Below are 24659 nucleotides of genomic sequence, written 5' to 3'. Positions count from 1 at the left end.
GTTCTTTAATTTGATGTGTACTATATGTTGCATAAATACTGCAAAGCCTAAAAACCACAATATTCATTTTGAAAAACGTGGCATAATAAATTTATATATCAAATCACGAGTCTAACAACAAAGATATCAGTAACCACCTTACTGATTTCATCAAGTGCCTTGGTATGCGTGTATGACAAACTCTTATATCTTCCTTGGCTACAGAACATGAAACATATATGAAACCAAAGTTTATAGCTACAGAACGGACAGCGTTTCCAGTCAAGTAGAGAGCTGTCTATGCGTGTTTATCACAAACAGTATTGGTGCTATGCATGCTAGTCACTTCCATGAGTAGTAAATATCGGATAGCTTGCATTTATAGTGTTCCGAAATTTGTGTGCTGTGTCAACAAAAATGCCTGAAAGTTGACTAGAGTGGAAATAAACCTTACAGACTATCATTGCGGATAGACCACGATAAATTATGTTCTGTCTGCCTTTGGTTTATTTGTTTGCCTGTGAACTACGTGGAGATTGTTAATACAGGCTCCAACAAGGACGATATAAGTATTATACATAAATCTTATGGAGAAAGCTTACTATTCTCAATCTTTGACATTATTCTTTACAAAACCGTCAAACATAGATATTGGTGGTTTAGTATTGATTAACACGAATGGTGGTCACACACAATTCTTAAGAATAAGACGAAATGTATGTAACATACTTAAAACATAACCTATTAAAGACATTACACCCAAAAGTCGAGTTAATGTGTTACACATACGAAAAGAAAACTGGAGCAGAAAAATATGAAAACTGGCGTATATCGAAATTCAAGAAGCTGTGGGAAATGTACAGACAAAGCTCACGTATTTCTTTGAACAAAGGGTATGAATACCCATGGATATGAGTAGGGTGTGCCAAATATCGGCATGTACTTTAAATAGCAATGGAAACTAGTCACAAACTTGAATGCTTACAGAAATCAGTAGATCAATCGATATTTACTACTTTAGACGATACAACAATTATTTTGAGAAACATCTACTCCCATCTGAATCAGCAGGAAAAGGATGGTTTCATCATATCCAAACGAGGCTGAATGGGCGTTCTGCATCTTGCAACAGAGTAACCCTTTGCAGAAACTAATATAAAACTACATTAAATGGGCATTTGTTTGCGAAAGTAGTAAACAACGGCAAACAGCATTTCGCCTACATGAGATAAACAATGTGTGGTGTGAGAGAAAATTAAGAGAAGTACAATAGCAGGTGCAATAAGAAGGCTTATTTGATCATAGATCCGCGGAATCGTTAATCTGTTATCCTTTACATTCTCGCCGTTAATGAACTGTTTTCTGCGAGAAATGCACCAGTTACATCACTCTGACTTTAAAGTACAGTTTGCACATTGACGTCAGTACCTCTATTTCCCTAATTGCCACATCAGTATTTGGCAGTGTGAACCCATCCTCACAGGTCGGAGGGTATTTGCTACCCCGAAACTCCACACAGCACGTTGGCAGCCGTAACTTCCAGATAACTGCACAACCAAACACACGTAAGGATTTTAAGGAGACAGCGTAAATGGTGTGTCAAACTGGGACGCTGGTGCACTTTTAATAGCATGTATATGGGGAAAGTGACTTTTCATCGACTGGATGGCTTCTATATTACACATCAGACCTCATTTTGTGCTTAGCGGACATCGATTGATTATTGACGTGTTGGACTTTGCAATGCTGGAGTACTGGCTGTTGTTTATGTTTTAACGCACATGTTAATACATTTCGAGTAAGTGGATATAGAAATACTCTTACTTGGGACGCTCCGTCGTATGTATATCCGGTCGCCGTGGTAGCGTAATTTAAACGAAGGAAAAGCATTATACCGTCGAAGTAACCTGAATTTTCTGTTATCTGCATGTAATTTCACGTATTTCGAGATTGAAAGTCCCTTCCGTTGTTAGTGCAGCATCTGACATATGGCGAACTATATTCTGTTAAATATTTTCTCTCTTGCCACCACTGCCAAAATCTTAAAAGTCTCCGTTTTACAATAACCTAATGTCTTTTTTGAATTGTATCGTTCCTATGTACACGAAAGTGAATTGTAGGAACGTCGGTTTCTGAGTCAGCTGTAAGTCGGTTAGGTGTCCATATACGTCCCATTAAAAATAAAAAGTAAAGCAAGAAAAAGCTAAGGATTATGTGACAGCCAGAGGAGTACTGGGAAGCAATTTGATGAGGTAAAAAACATTATTTTACTGGGGAGCGAAAACTGTATGCAGCTGTGCATTAAAAAAGGGTTGGGAGCAGTATTTATATTATGTAATCCTGTACATGAAGTGCTAAAGACGTCACTGTGGTTAAATCATGTGCATTATTGTGCAACTGTATGTTTGGATATACATTTTAGTCAACTGCTATATAGTACGCTCCACTAAGGTAAAGTCGTAGAACTCCTCTGCAGGTCAGTATTATGTTTTTTATGTTCTCTGCATTTTTTTCTGTTTAATACCTACTGCACATTAAGAGGTTTGAGAACAGATGAATTACACACGACAGTGACTGAATAGACCTGGATGACTAGCTATGTGCAGTGCCTATTACAGCGACATGTGCATAGCCATCCTTACTCGTCTAAATATAGTACTTCCAAAATATGAGTGTTTACTATACAGGACTCGTTACAGGAAAAAATATGTCAGAGAGCTGGAGTGTTAACACACCTCTCTTACAAGGGAGAGGCCACATTTCTAATCGCTACAATAGTGGTAGTAATGTACGTTGCTGTCAAATTGTTTTGATCAGCTCGTGTATGCATAATGTACGTTGAACATTAATAAGACAGAGGCAATTACAGTTTTGTAATTAGATACGGATTATTAAGTGTTATATATATTAGTGTTTATTTCAAGGCTACTGGTCTCTTCCTCTTCAGGAACCTGCCTGAGTTCTAAAGCAAAGGTCTCTCTGTCTGCACTACCGCGTGCTTATGGACGTACCGTTGGTAGCACTTGGCCAGTCCCTCCTGCCATCACTGCACTAGTAAAATCATCCTCAGAGACAGTGCCTACGTCTCTCAGATGAGAATCGGCTGTGGGAGTGAAAGTGCGGTGCAGGGGTGCTGGTGGTGGTGGACAGTGACATTTGTAGCGCAGAGACAGGGTGGACCCAGGCTGAAGGCAGTGATAAGCCTGGTTTTGATCAGACCCTGCGGGAGACATCCTGCATTTTACATGTTTTAAAATAAACACGTAATCGTGACCACGAAAATCCAGTGATAGTTGCACAAGTGCCACTAATTGTTTACAGTGTACAATGTCTTGTGTGGGTTGAAACATGTGTCTATAAATGTTTCAACATGAACTTTCCGATGCTTGTACTATTTCACAGTAATGTCATAGTGTGGCACTTCTCTAAAGTTTTTTTTATATCGCTAAGGATGCAAGGACGACTTCCTTACAGTGAAATATAGACTTAGCAAGTGCGTATTTCTTGTACTGAGGTAATTTTCAAATATTTAACTATTGACATAAAATTTTATTTGTTTTGATAATGAACTGCACTAATTTTTATACATTTGAGGTATTGGACGTCTTGTACTTATTTTAATCTATGTGTGTCTTCTTGAGATGAGATTAAAGTTGGGTACTTGGAACAATAGGAAAAATACAACAAGGTTGCAGCAAAGTTGCAACAAATTCCTACAAAACTGTAAGTAGCAATGAAAGGCGGTCATTCACTGGAGTGATAGCACAAAATGCCATTGTGCACAATACTCTGCTGCAGACTGCAGAAAACAAAGTTGCAAATATTACTTGAAAGTCACACATAATCTGCATATGATCTGAAGTGATTTTTGGGTTATAACTTACATTAAATCTGCCTGATCTGACATTTATACATCATTCAGTTGACCTAGAGGAGCAGAGGCAGAGGAGGGACAGGCATTTCGAGTCACACATAATTGTAATTTACATAAATCTGAAAGCATGACATAAATTGGACTTGCATAAATATAAGAGCGCAAGTGCTCTACTTGGAGAGAGTTGGCACCGATTTTGGGTCATAAATTTGGTAATTAAGATCAGGCTAAAAGCATTTGACCATAACTGAATTTACATGTCCCTTACTAAGATCACAAATGAGCAGTATTTTACATTAAAGTCTTCATTACGCCAGATTGTTTACGTGACGTCGATTGACCAAATGTCAGATTTCTTATCATCAGGAGGGAAATAGGCCATTTCACTTGTATGCCTACAGTTCCAGTAAGTTCTATTTGATAATAACGCACACTTTCGAGGTTCTTTTTTGCTTGTTCCCCCTTAGCGTTTTGTTCGTTTAATTTTTTTGTAGGACTGGACATTAAACTGGTCATTACACTGATCAGTATAAAAAAGTCTGTTAGTAGCACCCAATCTTATAGAAATCTGTGAGCATGTTTCTTGCTGAACCATGTTGACAGATTTCTAAAGGATTGGGTGCCACTAACAGACTCATCTCGTCTATTCAGCTGTTCTTAGTCGTAGATATTAATGCCTATTCATTGGAAATACATTATCCGCTCCCATTCTTGTCTTATTCAACCAATAATAATTATTTATCTTCAGCTGCACTGCATATTTCTATACTGGATTTAAGAAGCTGTCTTGACTGAAGGACGAAAGCTTCCCATTTACGATAAATTTTTAAAATGGCACCGCAATACTGTTTCCTGTTCCTCTGTGAATTTTTCGGATAATACTTATTAGTTCGTAAATCAGATTTTCTAACATCTTTATTATCCCACAAAGCTTTGTCAGTCACCCAGTGAACTTCCTGGAACTGAGTATTTGTCATTTTCTTCCGTGCTATTAATTTCAAGAAGTCACATTAGTCTACGACTTGATATTATTTCCATCCCATTTTTATCTTGACTTATTATTTTACTGCCTAAATACCCTTAAAATTTTTGTATTTATACCCATATGATTCGTCCAATACAGTACGAAATTGTTTTGTCCGAGACAACCCAAAAGCACCACTGTGGTATTTTAAGTATCCGTAGGCATCCCATTGTTATTACGTGGGCTAAGCTTTGTCGCATCCTACAAAAAATTATAGGGAATAATATCAATTCCATGTAAAGATAAAATAAAAATATACTATTTCTTTCTAGAAAACGAAACACAACACTACAGCCTCACTTTCGTGCGGCGAAAAACCCACTAGAAATATAGAAATAGACAACTGGTTGCTCTCGTCAAACACACAGTTATTTTATTTAAAACCGCATGCGTAGTCTTGTTCCTTCGTAGTTCAAACTGTCGTGGGTTGATATGTTCTGTCACCATCGTCAGAGTTTCGACAGAAATCATCTCCGATAAAACCCGTTGTCGGAAAGGCTTGCTACCCAATCTTCCCCCCCCCCCCCCCCCCCCTTATTTCTTACAACGCCGCATCAGATGAGCTATCAATTCTGCATTGTAGTATTAGGGTTTATGGACTTGCCGTATGATGGACTGCAGACTTTTCCGAAATACAGCTATTGCTAATGCAAGTCCTCGGGCTTTTTGACTGTTGTCATTGAAGCTAAAGTGTTCAGATTGTTAGGCCTCATTACGTTCAATTTCTTCTACACGAACGATTCCTCTCCTGTTCCTCGCTACTCCCCCCTCCCCACTATTCTAGGATTTTCTTCAAGATACTCTGGTTCTCAAGAGTATTATTGTACTATATTGTAGTGTTGTTTATGTCCCTTCCGTATTTTTCACATTATTCTCCAAAATATACTGTTGATAATGCAAGTCTGAAGCCTTTGTGACCATTGTCATTGTTGGCAAAATCTTTGAGGTTGTTAGTCTTCATCCGCTTCAATTTCTTCTGTACGATTGACGATTCGATGTCCTCCCCCCGATGGGATTTTCTTCATGATATTCTGGTGCACAGAATCGGCTCACCATGAACCCAAAGAGCTCCTGAAGAATATATCTGGCTGGTACCTGTGACCAAGCGGTTCTAGCCGCTTCAGTCTTGAACGACGCTACCGCTACGGTCGCAGGTTCGAATCCTGTCTTGGGCATGGATGTGTGTGATGTCCTTAGGTTAGTTAGGTTTAAGTAGTTTTAAGTCCCAGGTGACTGATGACCTCTGATGTTAAGTCCCATAGTGCTCAGAGCCATTTGAACCGTTTGAAGATGTCAGTTGTGTGGTCGAAATGTCGATCTCTCAGAAGAAATATGACGTGGCTTTAGAACCTAGAATAATCTCTAACCTGTTGCTTGTATGAACTGCATTCACTGTCAGCTACGTACGGCTCACTTTATTAAGCACAGCGCCGTTTATGCTGAGACTGGCGACACTACAACGCTTTTGGTCACACTGTTTTAGGCCCGCCCGACCAGCTGGAGATGTCGCCGCTGTTGGGGGTGCTCCTCGGCTTGGTGCTGGTGCTGGTGGTGGTGACGGCCGTGGTGGTGGGCACGCTGAGAGCGCGCTTCAAGCGGCACCCTCGCAGGGGCGCGGCCGACGGCGGCGCCGGGGGCGGCGGGGGCGGCGAAGGCCGCAGGCGGCGCATTCCGCGGCCCGGCGACCTCGCCTTCAAAGAGAAGGCTGCCGCGCTGTTCGCGCCCGCGCGCCACGACCGGCACGACAAGGACGAGATCAACCCGGACGTCATACCCTCCAACTCCGGTGCGGGCGCCAGCTGCTCTAATGCGCATCGTGTATTCAGCTGTAGCTCGTACAGTATAATTTGGTCAATGCACGGAGCCGCATTCTCTTCCTGACTTCTGGGCTAGTCCGTCACTTTGATCGGCAGTGCGGCCATCTCAATTAACTCCATTCGGAGTAGCCACCTCAGTTGTTGCAATGAAATTGGATTTCGGCAATCTACTCGGAGAATGAAAGTGTTTATTTATTGAAATCTGGCCGTTACTGACTCGACGCCTTGGAATAATTACTTGTGGACACGCCACCTTTTAGCTTAAAAATTCTAAGAGGTAAATGTTCATGCGTGAGGTCCGTTCGCAACGGAAACCCCACCTACAACATTTTCCTTTCCTCAGTTTTGCCATATTCACAGTTAAAGAGACTGGATTTCAGTAATCTACTCAGACAATGAACGTGTTTATTAAAAAATATATGTCTGAAGGCTTTTGTGACCTTTGTCATATCAGCGCACACTCCACTGCAGAATGAAAATCTCATTCTGGAAACATCTTACAGGCTATGGCTAAGCCATGTTTCCGCAATATCCTTTCTTCCAGGAGTGCTAGTTCTGCAACGTTCGCGGGAGAACTGCTTTAAAATTTGGAAGGTGGGAGACGAGATACTGGCAGAAGCAAAGCTGTGAAGAAGGGCATCAGTCGTGTATGTATAGCTCAGATGGTAGACTACTTGCCCGTGAAAGATAAAGGTCCAGGTCCCGAATTCGAGTCTCGGTCCGGTACACACGTTAACCTGCAGAGTGTAAATCTCATTCTTCGGCCGGTCGCGGTGGCCGAGCGGTTCTAGGCGCAACAGTCTGGAACCGCGGGACCGCTACGGTCGCAGTTTAGAATCCTGCCTCGGGCATGGATGTGTGTGATGTCCTTAGTTTAGTTAGGTTTAAGTAGTTCTAAGTTCTGAGGGACTGATGACCTCAGAATTTAAGTCCCATATTGCTCAGAGCCATTTCAATCATAGAAACCATCATTTTTTAAACGTGTTTATTTATTGAAATCTTGCCGGTACTGGCTCGAAGTCTTACAATAATTACTTGCAGACACACTGCCTTTTAGCTTAAAAATTCTAAGAGATAAATGTTGATGTGTAAAGTCAGTTTGCAACGGAAACCCCACCAAGTTATTATGAGTGCACCGTAACAGCTATAACTGTAACAAATCACAGGTATTCTGTGCATAGTAGACGAAAGTGTCAGAATTTGACGCACCTAAGGGATTATGACTATAATCTTTATTCTGTAATACGCAGGGGCTCAAATATTCGTGTAGCGTTAGCCACATGTGTTTATTGCACCATATCTTAAATTTCACCAGCCGTCCAAAAACTTACTCTGTTTTATATGTGTCCGTCCTCCACATCTGAACAGAGGAACCCATTCTTATAAAAATGAAACGCAATGGTATTCTGATTTTCATCAAATATGCATTAACGTGTTTCATTTAGCTATCTACTTTCATTAGTGTGAAACTGAAATGGGCTAAAATGACGCACTCGGCCTCCGTGTGTCAAATTACCCCGACAAGCATGGCTTATATGAAACTATAGTTCCTCTCTCGGGCTTTGGTTATGGCTAATAATACTTTCATAATCCTGTGTTTTAATGTGCAGAGATAGTCATAACAACAAAAACTTGTATTTTAACATCACTGAAAATGGTATACCTCACATCATCAAGAGATCAAATATTAGAAGAGACAAGGACAAAATACCCTCTTGCTTCTTGCACCGACAACTGGCAAGTAACGGTTCCTGCGATCTACGTGCTTGTTTATATTACTTACCACCAGATAATAGCACATATCAGATATGACACACTCTCATAGTTAAAGATACACTGACGTGCGTCATTTTACCCGCTGCGCGAAATTCCCCCACCTTCCCCTAATAGGGAATGCACGAGACTCGACGTACAGGGTGAGCAAAATAAACTGAAATATTTCGTGTACGTTACAACAGGGAACCCATCTTACTTTATCTATAACCAGGATGGGTGAAGTAAGTTTGATGCACTTTCTTATAAGGTACGAACTATCTGTAGGTCGATTAGCATTTTGCACAAACTGTTAAAAGTGGAAACCACGATATAAGATAACACCAAGAAATCTGATAGGTACATGGAAACGTATGAGGGCAGAATCTAAATCTAATTTTAAAATGGTTGTGAATCACGACATGCGGCCATACTTACAAGTGAAACTCCACATGGCAGCCCGCTCAGATAAGGTGGTAAGATGGGCCAGTGAACGCCATGACAACTGAAGTATGACAACTGTCAAGACTACAGAAGTACAAGCAAGTCAATGACCGAACCGAGAGTTCATAATTTTGTGAAAAAAAAGGGCACTAGGGAAGTTTCAACCTAGATTTCCCGGTTTTCAGTTCACTGTAGTGACCACACAAGCATGAAGCTGCGGGTCTTGCAATTCACTCATTGTTGTACATCTAGAGCTTGGAGCGTTCACTGTTTCTGTTTTGCATCATTTTACACAACTAAATACAGATTTTTCCCGTTTTCATATTTGATCTGTGTTAAGTTTTTCACAGGCTGTCCACTGGGCAATTTTACCATTAAATCTGAGGGGGGTGCAATGGGAAGTTTCCCTTTTTAGAGGTCGCAATACGTGCCCAAATTGCCATGAATCTTTGTTATCAGTCTGGCGTCTAGAACACTTCCAAGAATTATTTTTCAGCCTATCGACATGTTAATGTTACAATAAACAAAGATTTGCCTATTTATTGAAATAAATTAGCATATACATTGTAAAACGTATCCAGACGTGACTAGTAATGCAGAATAGACACCAAAAGAGGCTGACCAACTAACATAAAACGAGGCAGCGAGTACTGTGTTGTCCATAGAGAAGCAGTAATAGAACAGTGGATCAGTCAGGAGACCGCATTGACTTCGAATATGGAGTGGCCATTGAATGTCATCAGAGTACTGAATCGATTAGGAACATTTCAATCCTTCTAAAGGTTCCCAAATCGAATGTTGATGACGTGAATGTAAAGTGCAAATGTGAAGGAACAACCACAGCTAAATCAAGACCAGGAAGATCTCTTGTGCTTATGTACAGTTACCGAGTAATTGTATAAAATCGCATTAAATCTGCAGAAGAATTCACTTGTGGATACTAAAGTGCTCACACCATTCAACCTTGCACAATGTCTGTGCATAGGTAGGAGAAATGGATGAACTACAGTGGTCGTGCTGCTACTCAAAAGTCACGGTTTCTGTAGTCAGAGCTGAATGGATCGGATCTCATGGGCGGTCAAAGGCGATGTTATCAGCGTGGAGTCAGTTCCATGCGACACTTGAGGTGGTGTGAAGAGCGACGAGCGACTCCACTGTGCAGTGGATAACTGGAGAATACTGATTTGGAGTGATGAATCAAGTTATTGCCTGTGGAAACCTGGTGTTTGGGCTAGGAGAAAGCCGGTTGAACGTTACCTGTCAACATTTATGGTGCCAACAATGAAGTACGGAGGAGGTGGTGTTGCGGTATGGGGCTCTTTTTTATGATAGGGGAGTGGTATGCTTATAGCTTAAGTAAATGCTAAATTCGGGGGCTGCCATTCTCCCACAGACAGATACCTCATCGAGAGTGTCACGTGCAGAGTCCAAGTTGTCATAAAGGTGAAGTATGGACGCACCCCATATTAATGTCCACAAAATACGTCCTGGTACCTCTTATCCGAAAGTGTATTTTAGGTAATAGTTATCATAGATATCACCTTGCTCCTTGTGAAGTGTTTCCAGAGAACTTTTATTTATCCTAAAAGTTTCGATTTTTTGCAATACATCGAGTGACCTTCCTACGACTATTTATTTAGTACCTGTAATTAATAAAGAAATAAACAATGAAATCGGCCAGGATAGGGGCACTTCTTCCACCAGTGGTAAGTATTTTCATCTGAAAACTAAATAATTGCTCATGACTAAAGAACTTGAAATACAATTATTCACCATATAGAATTACTTACTTAATTGAAACTTAGTCCTGTGGAGTCATGTATATTGCTTACAGAGTTATGTTGAGAACAGATAACTGTTTCTGCAGTATTGTTGTAAACTGAAGCATTAACTGTTTGGTTGGTACGCCACTTATTCTCTGTATATCTATTAAAATAGCAGTTCAAACCGTCGAAAGCCGTTTTTTTACTGGGTCATAAAAAAGTTGGTGTGGCATGATTTCTTTTGGGGGACGCCAAGGGATAGTTTCAGATGTCTGCCGAAGAGGACCTTCTTCCTATGCTTGCAATAGTACACTTCCGTCTTGAAGTGTGAGACTTGCATGTTGACGTCTGCCTACTGAGTATAGGTGACTGTGATAGTTGTAGGGGCTGTATAGTGTAGTGTCATGTTTTCCTTGTATTATAATGACAGAAGGGCCGGTATATATCTTGCTTCTCTTGATTAACACCAGTGACGCCATTGGTCTTAATATTGGCATCCAGTGGACTTATTATCACCACCAACACCACCACTATCATCATCGTTTTGCACAGTTTCCAAATGCAGGTTGGGTCTTCTCAGTCTCCATCTCGACAAAGAACTGTAGTTCTTTTGCATGCAGACCTTCAGTGCTTTTATCCTCCTGTCCCTTGGTTTCCCACTTAGTCTTTCTCTATTCTCTTTCATCTCTTGTTTATTTCTGTCGTAGCGGCTCCTTATCAGTTAGAGGGCCCGCACAAGAGACAACAATGGTGGGCTGCCGACCTCCCTTTAAGAGCTCATATAAAAACAGAGCCAGTGAATGTAAACATCAACAGACCTTCCGCATAAAAACGGCACTACTACATGAAATGCCATGTGACAGAGACTCACCATTGGAACCACTGGACTAAGTCTAGAACTCCACAGATTTGATGTTATATGCATGCCAGCGGAGTCAGACGGCAGTGTGTACCTACAGCTAGGACAGTTCCAGCCAATACCTACGCTGGCTCTTCTGTAGAAATCTGAAATCTGTACCTTGTTGGGTAACACCACTTTAGAATTGTGTAAGGTAGTATTTTGGTTGTTGTTATTTCTTTTTATTGTCTCGTCACTTTTCTCTGAATTTTGCCACTACAAGAATTACTGTGTTTCTTCTTGTTCTTGAGTTTGTAAATTAGTGCTCACCAAGAAGGCATTTTAGTTAAATAGAGTGTGTTCAAACTTGATCGTTAATTCTTTCTTGCTGATCACAGGACACAACACTTTCTGGGTATCCCCCTCTCCAACTTCGCTTAACTTGTCTATACCACCTAAACATTGATTCCTCTATCAGATTCCGTAATTGTTCCTTCTTCATTACCTCTCTGACCCTCTCATTCCTTAACCTCTTCATCTTTATCACGCGAATTCTGTTTCTAAAGAATTTCATCTCAGTAGCATGTATTTTGCTTCGGTCTCTTGCTTTGATTACCTAGTTCTCATAGACATACGTCAATGTTGGGACGTACTATACCCGATATATAGCCCTTTTACTGTTTTGAGTGACATCTTTGCTCTACATTCAGCTTCTAAGAATTCTTCCTGAATGCGTCTGATTGTCTCTCATGCTCATTTGTTTCTTTGTCGTTTCTGCACTCCTCGTGTATGAAGCTCCCTTTGCCCAGTCGATTCCCACCAATTGTTATTCTACTTGTGCCTCTCTCTGTCTTCATGCTTTTGATCAACATTTCACTCCATATCCCTGTACCATACGTTCAATGTTGCAACAATTTCTCCACCTTGTTTCCTCGAATGATCAGATCGTTGGCAGGCACCATTGTTTTCACCTTTCCTTCACCAACTACTGGCCATGCTGGTCATTATGTCATCCATCATTACAATGAAGAGATTTAGTGAAAGTGTACTTCAATGCCTAAGTCCATGCTCCTCACAGTTCAGCACAGCTCACATTCCCATTGTATACATCATTAAACCTTCATGTAGTCTGCTTTTCTACTCCTCTGTTCGCCAGGGATTTCCATACCTTGTTTTCACACACACCTTCGCATGTTTTTCCACTGTCCATGAAGGCCATCAGTAGATCCATTCCACATTTATAGTGATGTTACTGTAGCTGCTTTAGGGCGAAAATAAGATCTACTTTGGACATTTCTATTCTGAACCCATGTAGATTTCCCTTCCTTGCTTCTATTTTTGCCCGAATTCGTGTTTCTAGAACTTTCTGAAAGACATTTCCCCAGTGGCTCACAAATATTTTTCCCTGATAATGTCTGCACCCCTTTCTATTACTTTTCTTCACGATCAGGAAAAATTTTCCCATCTTCCATTCTTCTAGGACGCTTTTGTCCCATACATATTTTATCACTTGATTGGACCATTGCTCTTCTGCCTGTCCGGATGCTCTCAGATGCCATCTTTCTTTTCGTATTTCTCAATGCTACTCCCACTTTTCTCCTTTTCTGTTTGTAGTTCTTCTTCCCACTTGGTTTCTTCCTTCACATTCAGGTCTCCATTTGGGTTTAGAGGTTATTAAAATACTGCTAACACATAATATTGAATTCCTGTTCATTACCTACGTATTGTCACTTTTATTCACCTTGCGAAAATAGTCCGTCGTGCCATATCGTCTCTCACTTCCAACAATACTAGTAGGACGTGATATGAACCTTCACTATCATTGTGTATCATTCTACTTCACTCTTCCATCTACCTTTCTCTCATCTGAGACCTACATTTTTGCTTCTTTCTTTGAATACTGCCAGTGAGCATCTCGTCCACCATTAGAAATCTAACTGTATATGTCCATACAGATGTGTGTTACCGACTCACCGGTGGAGACGGGTATGAAACTGCTTCTGTATTATTATTTACTAATTGCAAATTTTATGTTACTTCGTGACTGCCATATTTAGATTGATCCTGAAGTGATTTATGTATGTAAGGCGCTTTGAGGTTAAACTACAGGCCGGTAGATAAAGTGAGTGGTTGTTACAGTGGCAGAGACGGCGCAGGACTCGTGCGCTCAGACGCCTGCAGCGGACGTCGAGACGGAGGAGGCGGGGCTGTTGCCCGCAACGCCGGGTCAACCGCCGCCCCCTGGTGGCCCCGTCGCTGACGCCGCCCTCGTTGCAGAGCAGCGGCTGCAACTTACGTCCAACGGACAGCCGCCTCCCACGAGAAGGGACGTTTGGGACTGTCAGGTAAGTCCACTCATGAGATAACTCGTATTCTTTATGGTAGGTCCTATACCAATATACAGACTGCTGCCTAGTCCACAAATAACTATCAACTCTGAAAGATTTTTTTTTCTTTTTTGTCATCAGTCTTCTGATCGGTTGCATTTGGCCCTCCACGAATCCTTTACCCTGCCAAACTTTTCCTCTCACAGCAGCACTTTCAAACTACATCTTCATTTATTTTCTCGATGTATACAAATCTCTATCTTCCTCTACAGTTTTTACCATCTACAGCTTGCTCTAGTACCAAGGAAGTCATTCCTTGATGTCTTAACATATGTGCTATCATCCATTTCCGGATTATTTTTAGTGTTTTCATACATTCATTCCTCCTAGAATCTACGGAGAACTTTCTCATTTCCTACCTTATCAGTCCACTAAATTTTCAACATGCTTATCTACCGACACATCTCAACAGCTTCGAATCTCTTATTTTCAGGTTTTCCCGTAGGCCATGTCTCATTACCATACAATGTTGTGCTCCAAAAGTACGTTGCCAAAGATTTCTTCCTCGAATTAAGACCTATGTTTGATATCAGCAGACTTCTCTTGGCCAGGAACGCCCTCTTTACTAGCGCTAGTCCGCTTTTTGTTTAGTCTTTGCTCCGTCCGTCATGGGTTGTTTTGCTGTCTAGGAACACGAATGTACTGTTCGTGTCAGCCACTGTAGTGCATGAGCTCTTAATCTGCCTGTACTATAATTCCCGCACTTGTCGCTCTTGCTGTCCTCCGAATTATGCGGATGATGTTTTTCCGAAAGTCGGATGGTATGTCACGAGACCCATACATTCCACACGCCGACGTGAATAGCTGTCGTTTGACACTTCCAACAATGATTTTAAAAATTCTGATGGAGTGTTGTCTATCCCTAGTACCTCATTTGATCTTAGGTCGCCTGGGGCTCTTTTAAATTGTGATTCTAATACTGTTTCCCGTATCTCTTCCTGTCGACTCCTGTTTATTTTTCTGTCACGTCATCAGACAAGTCCACCCCCTCATAGAGGCATTCAGTGTAGTCCTTCCACCTATACGATGTCTCCTCTGCGTTTAACAGTGGAATTCGCATTGCACTCTTTACGTTAACGCCCATGCGTTTAACTTCATTGGAGGATGTTTTAACGAATCTCTTCCGTATTTTGAGTCGATCCCTCCGACAGTCGTCCCTTTTTGGAGTTCTTCATGTTTTTCATGTATCCTGTATTTCATTCCTAAATGACGTATATTTTCCTGAATTTCTCTGAACATTTTTGGGCTTCCTTCCTCCAACAGTTAAAACAACGCAAATAATGTACGGGACATAGTCGAAGCCCATGTGTTACATTATTGATTTCAACCTGTTGCCCGCGTAAAATGCGAGCATCCACACATATATTTCTCTAGTGGCAACCCATTACAAACTAAATGCTTTTGTTTATTCATCGTTTCGTATTGAATCTCTTGCAGTATCCGTGTTTTCAGAAAAAATTGTGGGTTTCAGTCAAGCCAGTTACGCAAACAATATATTTCAGAATTATTGAGCCGTCGTTAGTGCGTACACGTTAATCAGTTCTTAATTTTTTATCCTCCCAGTTAAGAAATTAGCAAAGAGTACTCACCAACGATCGAATGAAGTGACTGATACAGATTCGGGTTTATATAAAAAGTATTTTTCTGTATAGCAGGGGAAACTGAAGTCCAGCAATAAAACATTTCAGTTCGTACTGGACTGGCATCAGAGCGGTGAATACCTGTTCTCGTGTCTGGTGAACGAAGCAGCATAAAATAAATTCAATAATTCGCGACGTATGATTATGTTCGGTAATTAATTACAACTGCCGGCCGTGGTGGCCGAGCGGTTCTAGGCGTTTCAGTCTGGAACCGAGCGACCGCTACGGTCGCAGGTTCGAATCCTGACCCGGGCATGGATGTGTGTGATGTCCTTAGGTTTAAGTAGTTCTAAGGTCTAGGGGACTGATGACCTAAGATGGTAAGTCCCATAGTGCTCAGAGCCATTCGAACCATTTTTTTTTTTTTTTTTTTTTTTTTTTTTTTTAATCAATTCCTGAGTTAACTAGAATTTGACAGCAATTCGAATCCCTGCTGCAAGGTACCGTAGCACGCCGCCACTGGAGAAGTAAAGGCCCCTCATAATGTGGATATGAGCTGGAACATCTAGTTTTGCCTGCTGTAACCGCATGCTGCGGTACTTTGGCGCGTGCAGTCGAACGTTTTCCAAGACTGCTTACATACCTGTACACTCGCAAACAAACTAAAATTTTATAATGCAACTTCAGTTTTTCGAGGCGACGATTACAACTTAATGACTAATCCTCGTAAGAATTATGGCACAGCAAACGCACTCACTGTTCTGGATTAAAGGTCGAAGGTGTCACAATATATGTCACATGAGCGATTACTATATAATTACAGATGAAATAAAAAGTAATTGCGATTTTTATTTTTGTGTGCACCATTCCTTGTGCTAAATCTACAGAGCAAGAATCAACTTGTTTTTCCAACTTATTTGTTATGGAAACTACAATAAACCACCGACAGTAACATACTCTAAAAAAATTAGGACCCCTTATAACTACTAATTCCTGCAATCAGAGTGCCCTTCGCCTCTGTACCCGTACAGCTATTCCACGTCGACGTCTGATGTTTTGCAGCTAGTAGATAGCGTACCGCGACGAAAGTGACGTAGCACAATCGTTGCGGCAGAGAGGATGGTGAAGGACGGTCCAGGCGGAAGGATATTTCAGGGACTGTTTGCACACACGCGCCCTTCTCCTCTATTGCTGGTTGATGGCCGCTGATGGACGTTGGCCGCACGTATGTATTTGTTGTCAGCTGTGGTATTTGGTTGTAAACACTACTACGTCGGCCAGATTCCGCATCAGATTTGGCAACCCGCATCGCTGGTCAGCCTGCTGTGCTGACGCTGCAATAGGCGTCTGTGGTGGCTGTAGTAGTCCTTCCCCCACCCCCCACCCCCCACCCCCCCCCCCCAACCACCCAACCCGCCCAGGGCTAGGGGAAGGTACATCTGAGGTTGGTCTCAGGTTCCACTGGTGGAACGGCATCATGGGGGTGTTAAAGTTGCCGATGGTTCAGAAATGGCTCTGGGCACTATGGGACTTAACTTCTAAGGCCATCAGTCCCCTAGAACTTAGAACTACTTAAACCTAACTAACCTAAGGACATCACACATATCCATGCCCGAGGCAGGATTCGGACCAACGACCGTAGAGGTCGCGCGGTTTCAGACTGTAGCGCCAAGAACCGCTTGGTTGCCGATGGTGGGGGCCTCACATCGACATCCATAAGATAAGTCTGTGCGAAAACTGGGGTCGGCGGTGGCGGCGCGGCGGTGGCCATGGCTGAAATGTCGGTATCTGCGATGGAAGTGGCTGTGACTGTGGCGGCTTCGACGGCGGCGGCGAAAGGACGTCCAATGAGCCCCCAGCCTCCTGGAAGATCCCAGACCAAAGGCGTGGCGCCAGAGACAATGGCAGTGCTGATCCTGGCCCACGATGGTGCCATAGCTGGTCGAAATGCCTCCGACAGAGGTAACCATCATCAAGGACAACAGTTGCCATGGTGCTGCTGAGAAGCGTGGAGACCTTGGCGGTAACGCAGCAGGGATGGTCCTTGGGAAACACCAACGCCCAGAATGGATCTTGCAGAGAGAACCACAGCTGCACCGAGGCAGTAGCAGCTGGATGAGGGGAAGCAGAAAACGGGAGTGACCATGGCGTCCAATGAGGGCGGCCATGCAGCTTCTCCACCTTAGAGTACCCTGTGGGACCAGAAGAACGATAAGTAGAGCGGAAGACGTCGAGGCCAGTTGCTTGGAAGTGATGCTGACCCAGTTTGGCCAACTGCAGATCAAATGTGAAGAAAAAACTTTCAGCCAAGCCATCAGACGCAGGATGCAACATCACGGTATGGAGCTGCTGGATGCCCGACATAGCGCAGAAGGATGTAAACGATGCCAATGTGAACTGCAGGCTGTTGTCCATCACAATCGCCTGTGGTAGACCCTCATGGCAAATATTGAGAGAGTGCTCGAATGGTGTGACCAGCCGTCGTCACAGGCCATGTGGCAATATATGGAAAACCACTGTCGGCATCAACCAAAACGAAACAGTAGGACCCTAGGAACGCACCGAAAAACGAGATGGAGCCGGGAGCACAGGGAGGCAGTCGGAGGCAACGGAAGCAGGCGTTGTGGCAGTGCCAACTGCTGACACTGACAGCAGCTGCAGGAACCCACCATGTGGGTGATGTCACCGTCGATTCCCCGCCAGTAGATATGTTGGTAGGCGAGGCGCTTTGTCAGAATAATCTGCAGTCCCTGACATATAGGAGCGCGAGGACTCGCTGATGGTGGAAGGACGATCAGCGTCCACTAAGAGCAGAAGAACCCTGTTGTGAATGGAAAGGTCATTGCAGCAAGGCCAGTTAGCCCGAACCTCAGGGTCCGACACCTGACGGCAATCAGAGGAACACCTGAGTTCAACGTGGTGCAGTCGTCCAGAGGCTGTGTGATGAGCTAGGTGTCCAGAGACAATACGGTGACAGCTGAGGAGGCTATGGCATCCAGATGAAAACAAGCAACTGAATCAGCATAGATGTCAGAAACTGCTCCCATAGGAAGTCAAGAAAGATCAGCGTTGTCGTGGAGAGCCATGGCCTGGTAATGGATGTCGTAGATGTATCCTGCTAGGAACAACGCCCAGTGCTGCAGGCGGCGAACTGTCCCGGTAGGAATGGTTTATGAGGCTTCATACATGGAAACCAAGGGCATGTGGTCCATGTAGATCGTAAACCAGCAGACACAGTAGAAGATGTGGAACTTCGTGAATCCAAGTACAATGGCTATCGCCTCCTTCTCGATGTGGTTATAGTTGCGCTGTGTTTGTGATAGGGCTTTCGAGGGGAAAGCAACTGGATGCCAATCACCATAAACAATTTGAGACAACACAGCCCCCAGTCCATTATCTGAAGCATCAGTGGCCAAATTAAGAGTCTTGGCGTGGTCGTTTGGGACAAGGCAGAGTGGAGGGAGAAGAGCAGATGTAAGATGCTCAAAAGCTCAACCACATCCTGGCGACCAGGTCCAGGGAACATTATTGTAAAGTAGGCTATGCAGAGGCTCCGACAGAGCCGCAGCATGTGGGACGAAACACCGATAACAGTTTAGTTGACCCAAGATGGATTCGAGCTGGGAGACATTTGTCAGTGTCAGGAACAAGTGAATGGCCTCGAAGTATTACAGCGTAGGCCGAATGCGAGTGGAGCTCAAGACATGACCAAGATAGGTCAACTGTCGCACAAATAATTTGCATTTGGCCCTGTAGCACCATAATCCCCTGGAGCGCAAGCGATCACAAAGTGCAGGCAGTTGTACTGGAAGAGCCCAAAGGAAGTACTGAAGATAAGGACCTCTTTAGAGGGAACGTCGACTGGCAGCTGAAGGTATGCTACCCAAAGATCAATCTTGGCGAAGATCTTTCCATAAGCCAACTTGTCTAGAGTATCTTAGACCTCTGGAATAAGGCAAGAGTCAATGACATCCTGGGCATTGACGGTGGCCTTAAAATCATCGTTTAGCCTGAGGAACTCATTCGGTTTTTTTATTTCATAGTCATCTTGATCCAAAATCTGCTCAATGATTGCTGATGGGCAACCAATACTGTGCATCCTAAAATACGTTCCAGTGAACTTAAAATCAAGTTTTACTGAATACGTTAACTGAAATGGTAGAGAATTTTCTTTGCTGTTGTGATCTTACTAAAAGTCTTCTAGTATCTTTTGTTTCCTTGAGTGTCTATAGCAACATTGTCCTTTGCTATGCCATCCATGGCTTCCATTAAAAGAAAGTTTTCTCTCTTTATTTGCAGTGCAGAAACTTTTAGACTGACCTCCGTCACTTCTTCCATCCAATCTTAGGGAACATGTACATATTTCAAATGATTCTTTGCGTTATCTTTGCATGTATGTACGGCGAGATTCAAGGAACTTGTGTTCTGTTGTGTGATTATGTTGATTTTGCCTCAATATATAAATTCACTATGTAGATATGCCTATTTAAACATGCATTAAACACTGCTATAAGGAGTGTTAAAGGAATAGACATTAGGATACAGCACTCTGTTCAGAACGGTGTCCTGGGTTCGAATCCCGGAGGGGACAGGGATTTTTACCTCCCTCTAGATGACTGGGTGTTTGTGTTGTCCTCATCATTTCATCATCATTCATGAAAAGTGACGAAATTGGGCTCAGCAAAGGCTGGGAATTTGTATGGGCGATGATAATCGCGCAGTTGAGCGCCCCACAAACCTAACATCTTTTTCTTTTCAGAAAAATGCATAACACAAACCTCGTCAAAGGTAACAACAAATCTACTTTTATTTCACATCTCCTTTTATTTCACATCTACTAGTTATATTCTAAATACAATCCAGGCTCTCAGTTTTCAACTTTATCATCAGAGTGCAGAACTAAGCAGGAAGTGGTTTGTGCTTCTTTTACACTGAAGAGATACTCGTTCTGGCTGGAAAAATGTGCCCTTGGATTCCTTTCTTGTAAAATGTACCGCGTGCACTCTAAGCTCCTCATTTCGCGGTTTTGTTGTAAGGACTCATTGTTGATTCATTAACTTGTTATACATTATTGCTGTCTCTGTCATTTCTTTATGTATATTGCAAATGTTTCTTTTGTGACTCTCATAACTGCGCTATTGTTATCATTCAACTGTACAATTACAATTATAAATCGTATTCTGAGAGAACGACGACGCTGTTGCAGGGGCCCGGTGTAGACAGCCCTACAGAGCCTGCGCTGCCGGCTGCGGCCTTTGCGCCTGAGCGGCCTTCGGCGCTGCCCAGCAGACTGCCGCCCCTGGTGGGCTCCGCCACGCTGCCGCGGCGCACCCCCGCCGCCGCCCCCGCGCCGACGCCCCCGCTGTCACCGCCGGCCCCCGCCCCTGCGCTGCCACCTCGCCAGGTGCCGGCACCGCCCTCCGTCGCGTCGGTGCTGGCGTCACCTGTCACGCCCACGGGCTGCGGTCACCCACTCCGAGAGATCGTCACCGTGCGTACGCCGCTCATGGCCGCCGCCCACCAGGAGAGCTGCGTCTAGCGCGTGGGACTGACTGCAGACTGATACACCTCGTGTTCCAGTATCGACTTCTCACGAGAACAGCGCAACTGTAGCTGTCACAACTCGTCATACGGTATCCGGCGACAATAGTGCAAAATAGAAATGGAAGGTCCTGTTGGGGAAGGGTTATGAACTGTGGGAACACATTTCCTACTTCTCAGTATCACCTCCGTACCAGGAACTTAGTTTACTGACGTGAAATTTGATGGCCCTCGAACGCATACCTCTCACGGTCAGAAAACGTACTCTCGCATTACTCGCCTGCAGATTTGCTTAAGTTCTGCTGTGCTTCTGAAGGTTAAAGACGTAACGTATTTGCTCAGAAGCTACCAGTGGATGATACTACAGCGCTCAAATGTATACCTGCTAATCCTGTACCCAGATCCAGCGTGACATGGTGCATAATTATAGTACACTGAAACAGGATTATCAACTGTATTGATCACTTACATAGGGCATTGATCACAGTCGTATTAGGTTGATTCGATATTTAATCATAACTGCTGGGTGGTTTTCCATTGGCACTTAATGATTAAATATATTCCAATGACCAGAGCAGCGTCTTGTGTTCTCTCTCCTCTTTACAAATGACTCATTATGCTACTGACTTTGTGGTGCGTCTCGTCTACTCTCCACTTAAAAATGGTTCACTTCCTGCCTTTCAGATATGGTTCATTATGTGACTGAGATCATTGGTGTTGCATTAAAATTCACAGAAAAATTTGAACACTTTGCTCGTTAGAAAATATTTCTCAACTTGTCATATTTTCCTGTTCAAAGGAAAGATAAGTGATCAGGAACTGTGACAGTTCTTTCCTTTACTCTTTAGTCTCTCTTGTTTATCAAAAGTTTCATTGAGTGTTATTATCTACTGAAATGGATACTATACTCGTTTACATATGTGATGAGTAGTAAAACTGTAACCTACAAAATTTTGCAATTATCCTCTTTGTCCATGAAATTACATTCAAATTTTCTGAGCCGAGTTCATTTGCTTGATATAATAACACCACCCTAGAGAAAGGAGGAGTGTGTCACTGAGTTTGTAAGTTGATGGCGTTGTTTTCGATATAATATACAAATTCCCTTCTAACGATCTCTTCTGCACTATGCTAATAACACAAAGAATAACCTGAGTATATTTTATGGTGTTTCAAACTGTACATTATTAAGTGACTTCCTCAGTTTCACTAATACATGTGTACAGTAAATATACGGGATTTAAGTCACACTGGAGATCAGTTGTGCAGCCAGAATGTAATAATTCAATAAGTGCATGTTTATGTACAAGCTATGATCGTTTTGAAAATGCAGTATTTATATGTGATGTAATTGTTAATGAATACTGATATTTATACATGTGTTACCATGTGCTTGGAAAATTTTTATGAAGCAACATTGATCGCAGAGGATATAAATGTCTGTATAAAAACCGTTGGGTGTTAAACATTTATGAAGACTGTTTGCTGAAAAGAATGCATATCGATGACATGTTTATTCTTCGAATGTACGAGCGAGGAGAGTTTATAACAAATCCTACTCAATACTGTTCAGCGTTCTATGAAGAACTGTTGTGAGGCCACATTTTAGCTTATATATGCCTATTCCTAAAGACCAATGCGAAATTACATACAAATTGTCGGAACTGATGTGACTGTGAGATGTGAGATAAAAGTTTATTAAGTTTTGTACATCTTTCACAAACTTCACGTGTCATATGATTTTGGTATTTTTGTATTTGTCGAGATAGATCTCTAATTAGTCAGAAGTGTAATCCCAAATTAGTTCAGCTGAATGAAACTGCAGTTATCTCTGATGTATGTGTCATGATTTCCTAACAATGCAATAATGTTGTAATTTTATGTAAAGAGATTTAATTTGTGTGTCTACAACACTATACCGAGAAACATGTTTACACTTCTCTTTTACTTTTCCGAACTTACTAATAATATTGTAACGTTAACAAAATGGATTGTATACTTGGTGTGAAAAGAAGCTGCTCGAAACTGTAAGAGCCATAAAATTCTGTAAATCTTCCATATATGTAATTACGTGAAATAAATATATTTTGATATGTTATTCTGCAGGGAATTCGTCATAGTTCAGAATCTATTCGAGAAAATAATATTTGAACAGAAAAAACAACTGAGTGAAGTATTACCTCAACCTCTTTCACATGCATCGTGGAGAATTAGTGACCTGAATATCTTTGCATTTACTGTTGTAGTTGTGACGTGCTTTTAAGCTCACATGGTAGAATGCAGAAGCACAGATCTGCTTACTATTTCATTTTTTCTAACTCTGAATACTGGAAAGGAGTAGTGGTTGCATGGCTATTAATCGCAGCACAGTATGTGATGTAAAATCATGAAACGTTATTAGATGTACACATTGGCGTATTTCACATGATTTCTCTCTCATGACTGGGGCACTGTATTGTAGCGTGGATTCCACGAAACACTGCATTCGGAAGCTAACGTCAGCTACAACAAATCGCTGTTCATAACAGGCGCGGTATGTGTAGGAGACTCAATCAATGCTCGATAGCTGCCAAAATGTGATTGTACCTGTAGGTAGATGTGTAAGTGTGATAGACAGAAGATGGTTCAACTGAGTGAGACACAAGCAGGTCGTTGTCAATAGAAGCCTTTTGCTTATTCTCCAATCGTATTAATAACGCTGGCTCACATCTGGCGAACAGTGGTCGGTGGACGTTACACTCTTGTACCATGGTGGAGAAGTACTGCCGGGATTATGTCAGTAGCTGTTACGCCCGGCTCAGGACAGCAGTGGATAGCTCTCATGACACGAGCAATCCTGTATGAGCTGCTGAGCTGCCTCAGCAGCTGATGAGACACACTCTCGTGACCGGCCAAGTACAGGAAATACAGCCAACATTTCTCAGCTGTAAATAGGAAAATGAAACACACCTACGATAACATCAAAGAAATGTATTTCAAACGACTAGTTTCGACGCGAACCTTTCGCCATCATCAGGTTCATGTATAGTGGAGCCCATATAATAGTAGTTGTCATGGATTCCCTACTATGTCACTTGGGTGTGTTCTGCAACGCGTTGTCAGCACCTGTTGTCTGTCTCATGATTGCGAGAATGATGGACTCCCTCAAAATGTCTCAGCTGTGGCAGTTCACGGGAGGATGGATGTCTACTGTGCAAGCCCCAGTCCGGTGGATGCCCTGTGCCCCAGTGGCTTGGTGGTCCCAGTTTGAATCCCGGCCCAACAGTTCTGTGGATTTACACTCGTGGCAGATAATCCTATTAGAATGGAGGTGGAACAATGGTAGCCTCAAGGGAAAGCCAAAAGTAGAGTAGATGCTTGTCGATGACACTCTGATTCGATGAAGTGCCTTTCTGCAGGTTAGTACTTACACAAAGTTTGCTGTGGTGTGGCTGCTGCCAGCGACATGTGTGCTGTGTGCTGTAGCGTCCCTCATTTCAGCAACACAATGGCTACTGAACGATTTGGTGGTGTCGCCTGTGAGGGTACCATCTGCAATCCCCTGTCAGCGTATTGTAGCAAGAGACTGCTTGCAACAGTGAGCCCACTTGCATTAGACTTGAGACCTGCACGGTTACATGAACAACATTTAATGAACAAATCTCAGGAATGCCAAATAAA

At 42.6% G+C, this 24659-nt stretch overlaps 1 protein-coding gene across 1 annotated transcript in view; it reads left to right on the top strand.

Annotated features, from left to right (window-relative positions):
- The window catches only part of LOC124613343 (nephrin-like), a 512361-nt gene extending 489363 nt beyond the window's left edge, over positions 1 to 22998 (top strand). The window contains exons 12-16 of the mRNA XM_047142040.1: positions 6361 to 6475; positions 6539 to 6663; positions 13631 to 13836; positions 20665 to 20760; positions 20863 to 22998. Of these exons, the coding sequence (XP_046997996.1) occupies positions 6361 to 6475; positions 6539 to 6663; positions 13631 to 13836; positions 20665 to 20760; positions 20863 to 20997 (677 nt within the window). The 3' untranslated portion in view covers positions 20998 to 22998. The remainder of the gene's footprint in view (positions 1 to 6360; positions 6476 to 6538; positions 6664 to 13630; positions 13837 to 20664; positions 20761 to 20862) is intronic.
- Positions 22999 to 24659: the final 1661 nt, after the last annotated feature.

This window comes from Schistocerca americana, chromosome 4 (assembly GCF_021461395.2).
Source record: "Schistocerca americana isolate TAMUIC-IGC-003095 chromosome 4, iqSchAmer2.1, whole genome shotgun sequence".
Lineage (NCBI taxonomy): Eukaryota > Metazoa > Arthropoda > Insecta > Orthoptera > Acrididae > Schistocerca > Schistocerca americana.
Note: the sequence above shows the minus strand (reverse complement) of the source record. Positions and strands in the feature narration are given on the sequence as shown.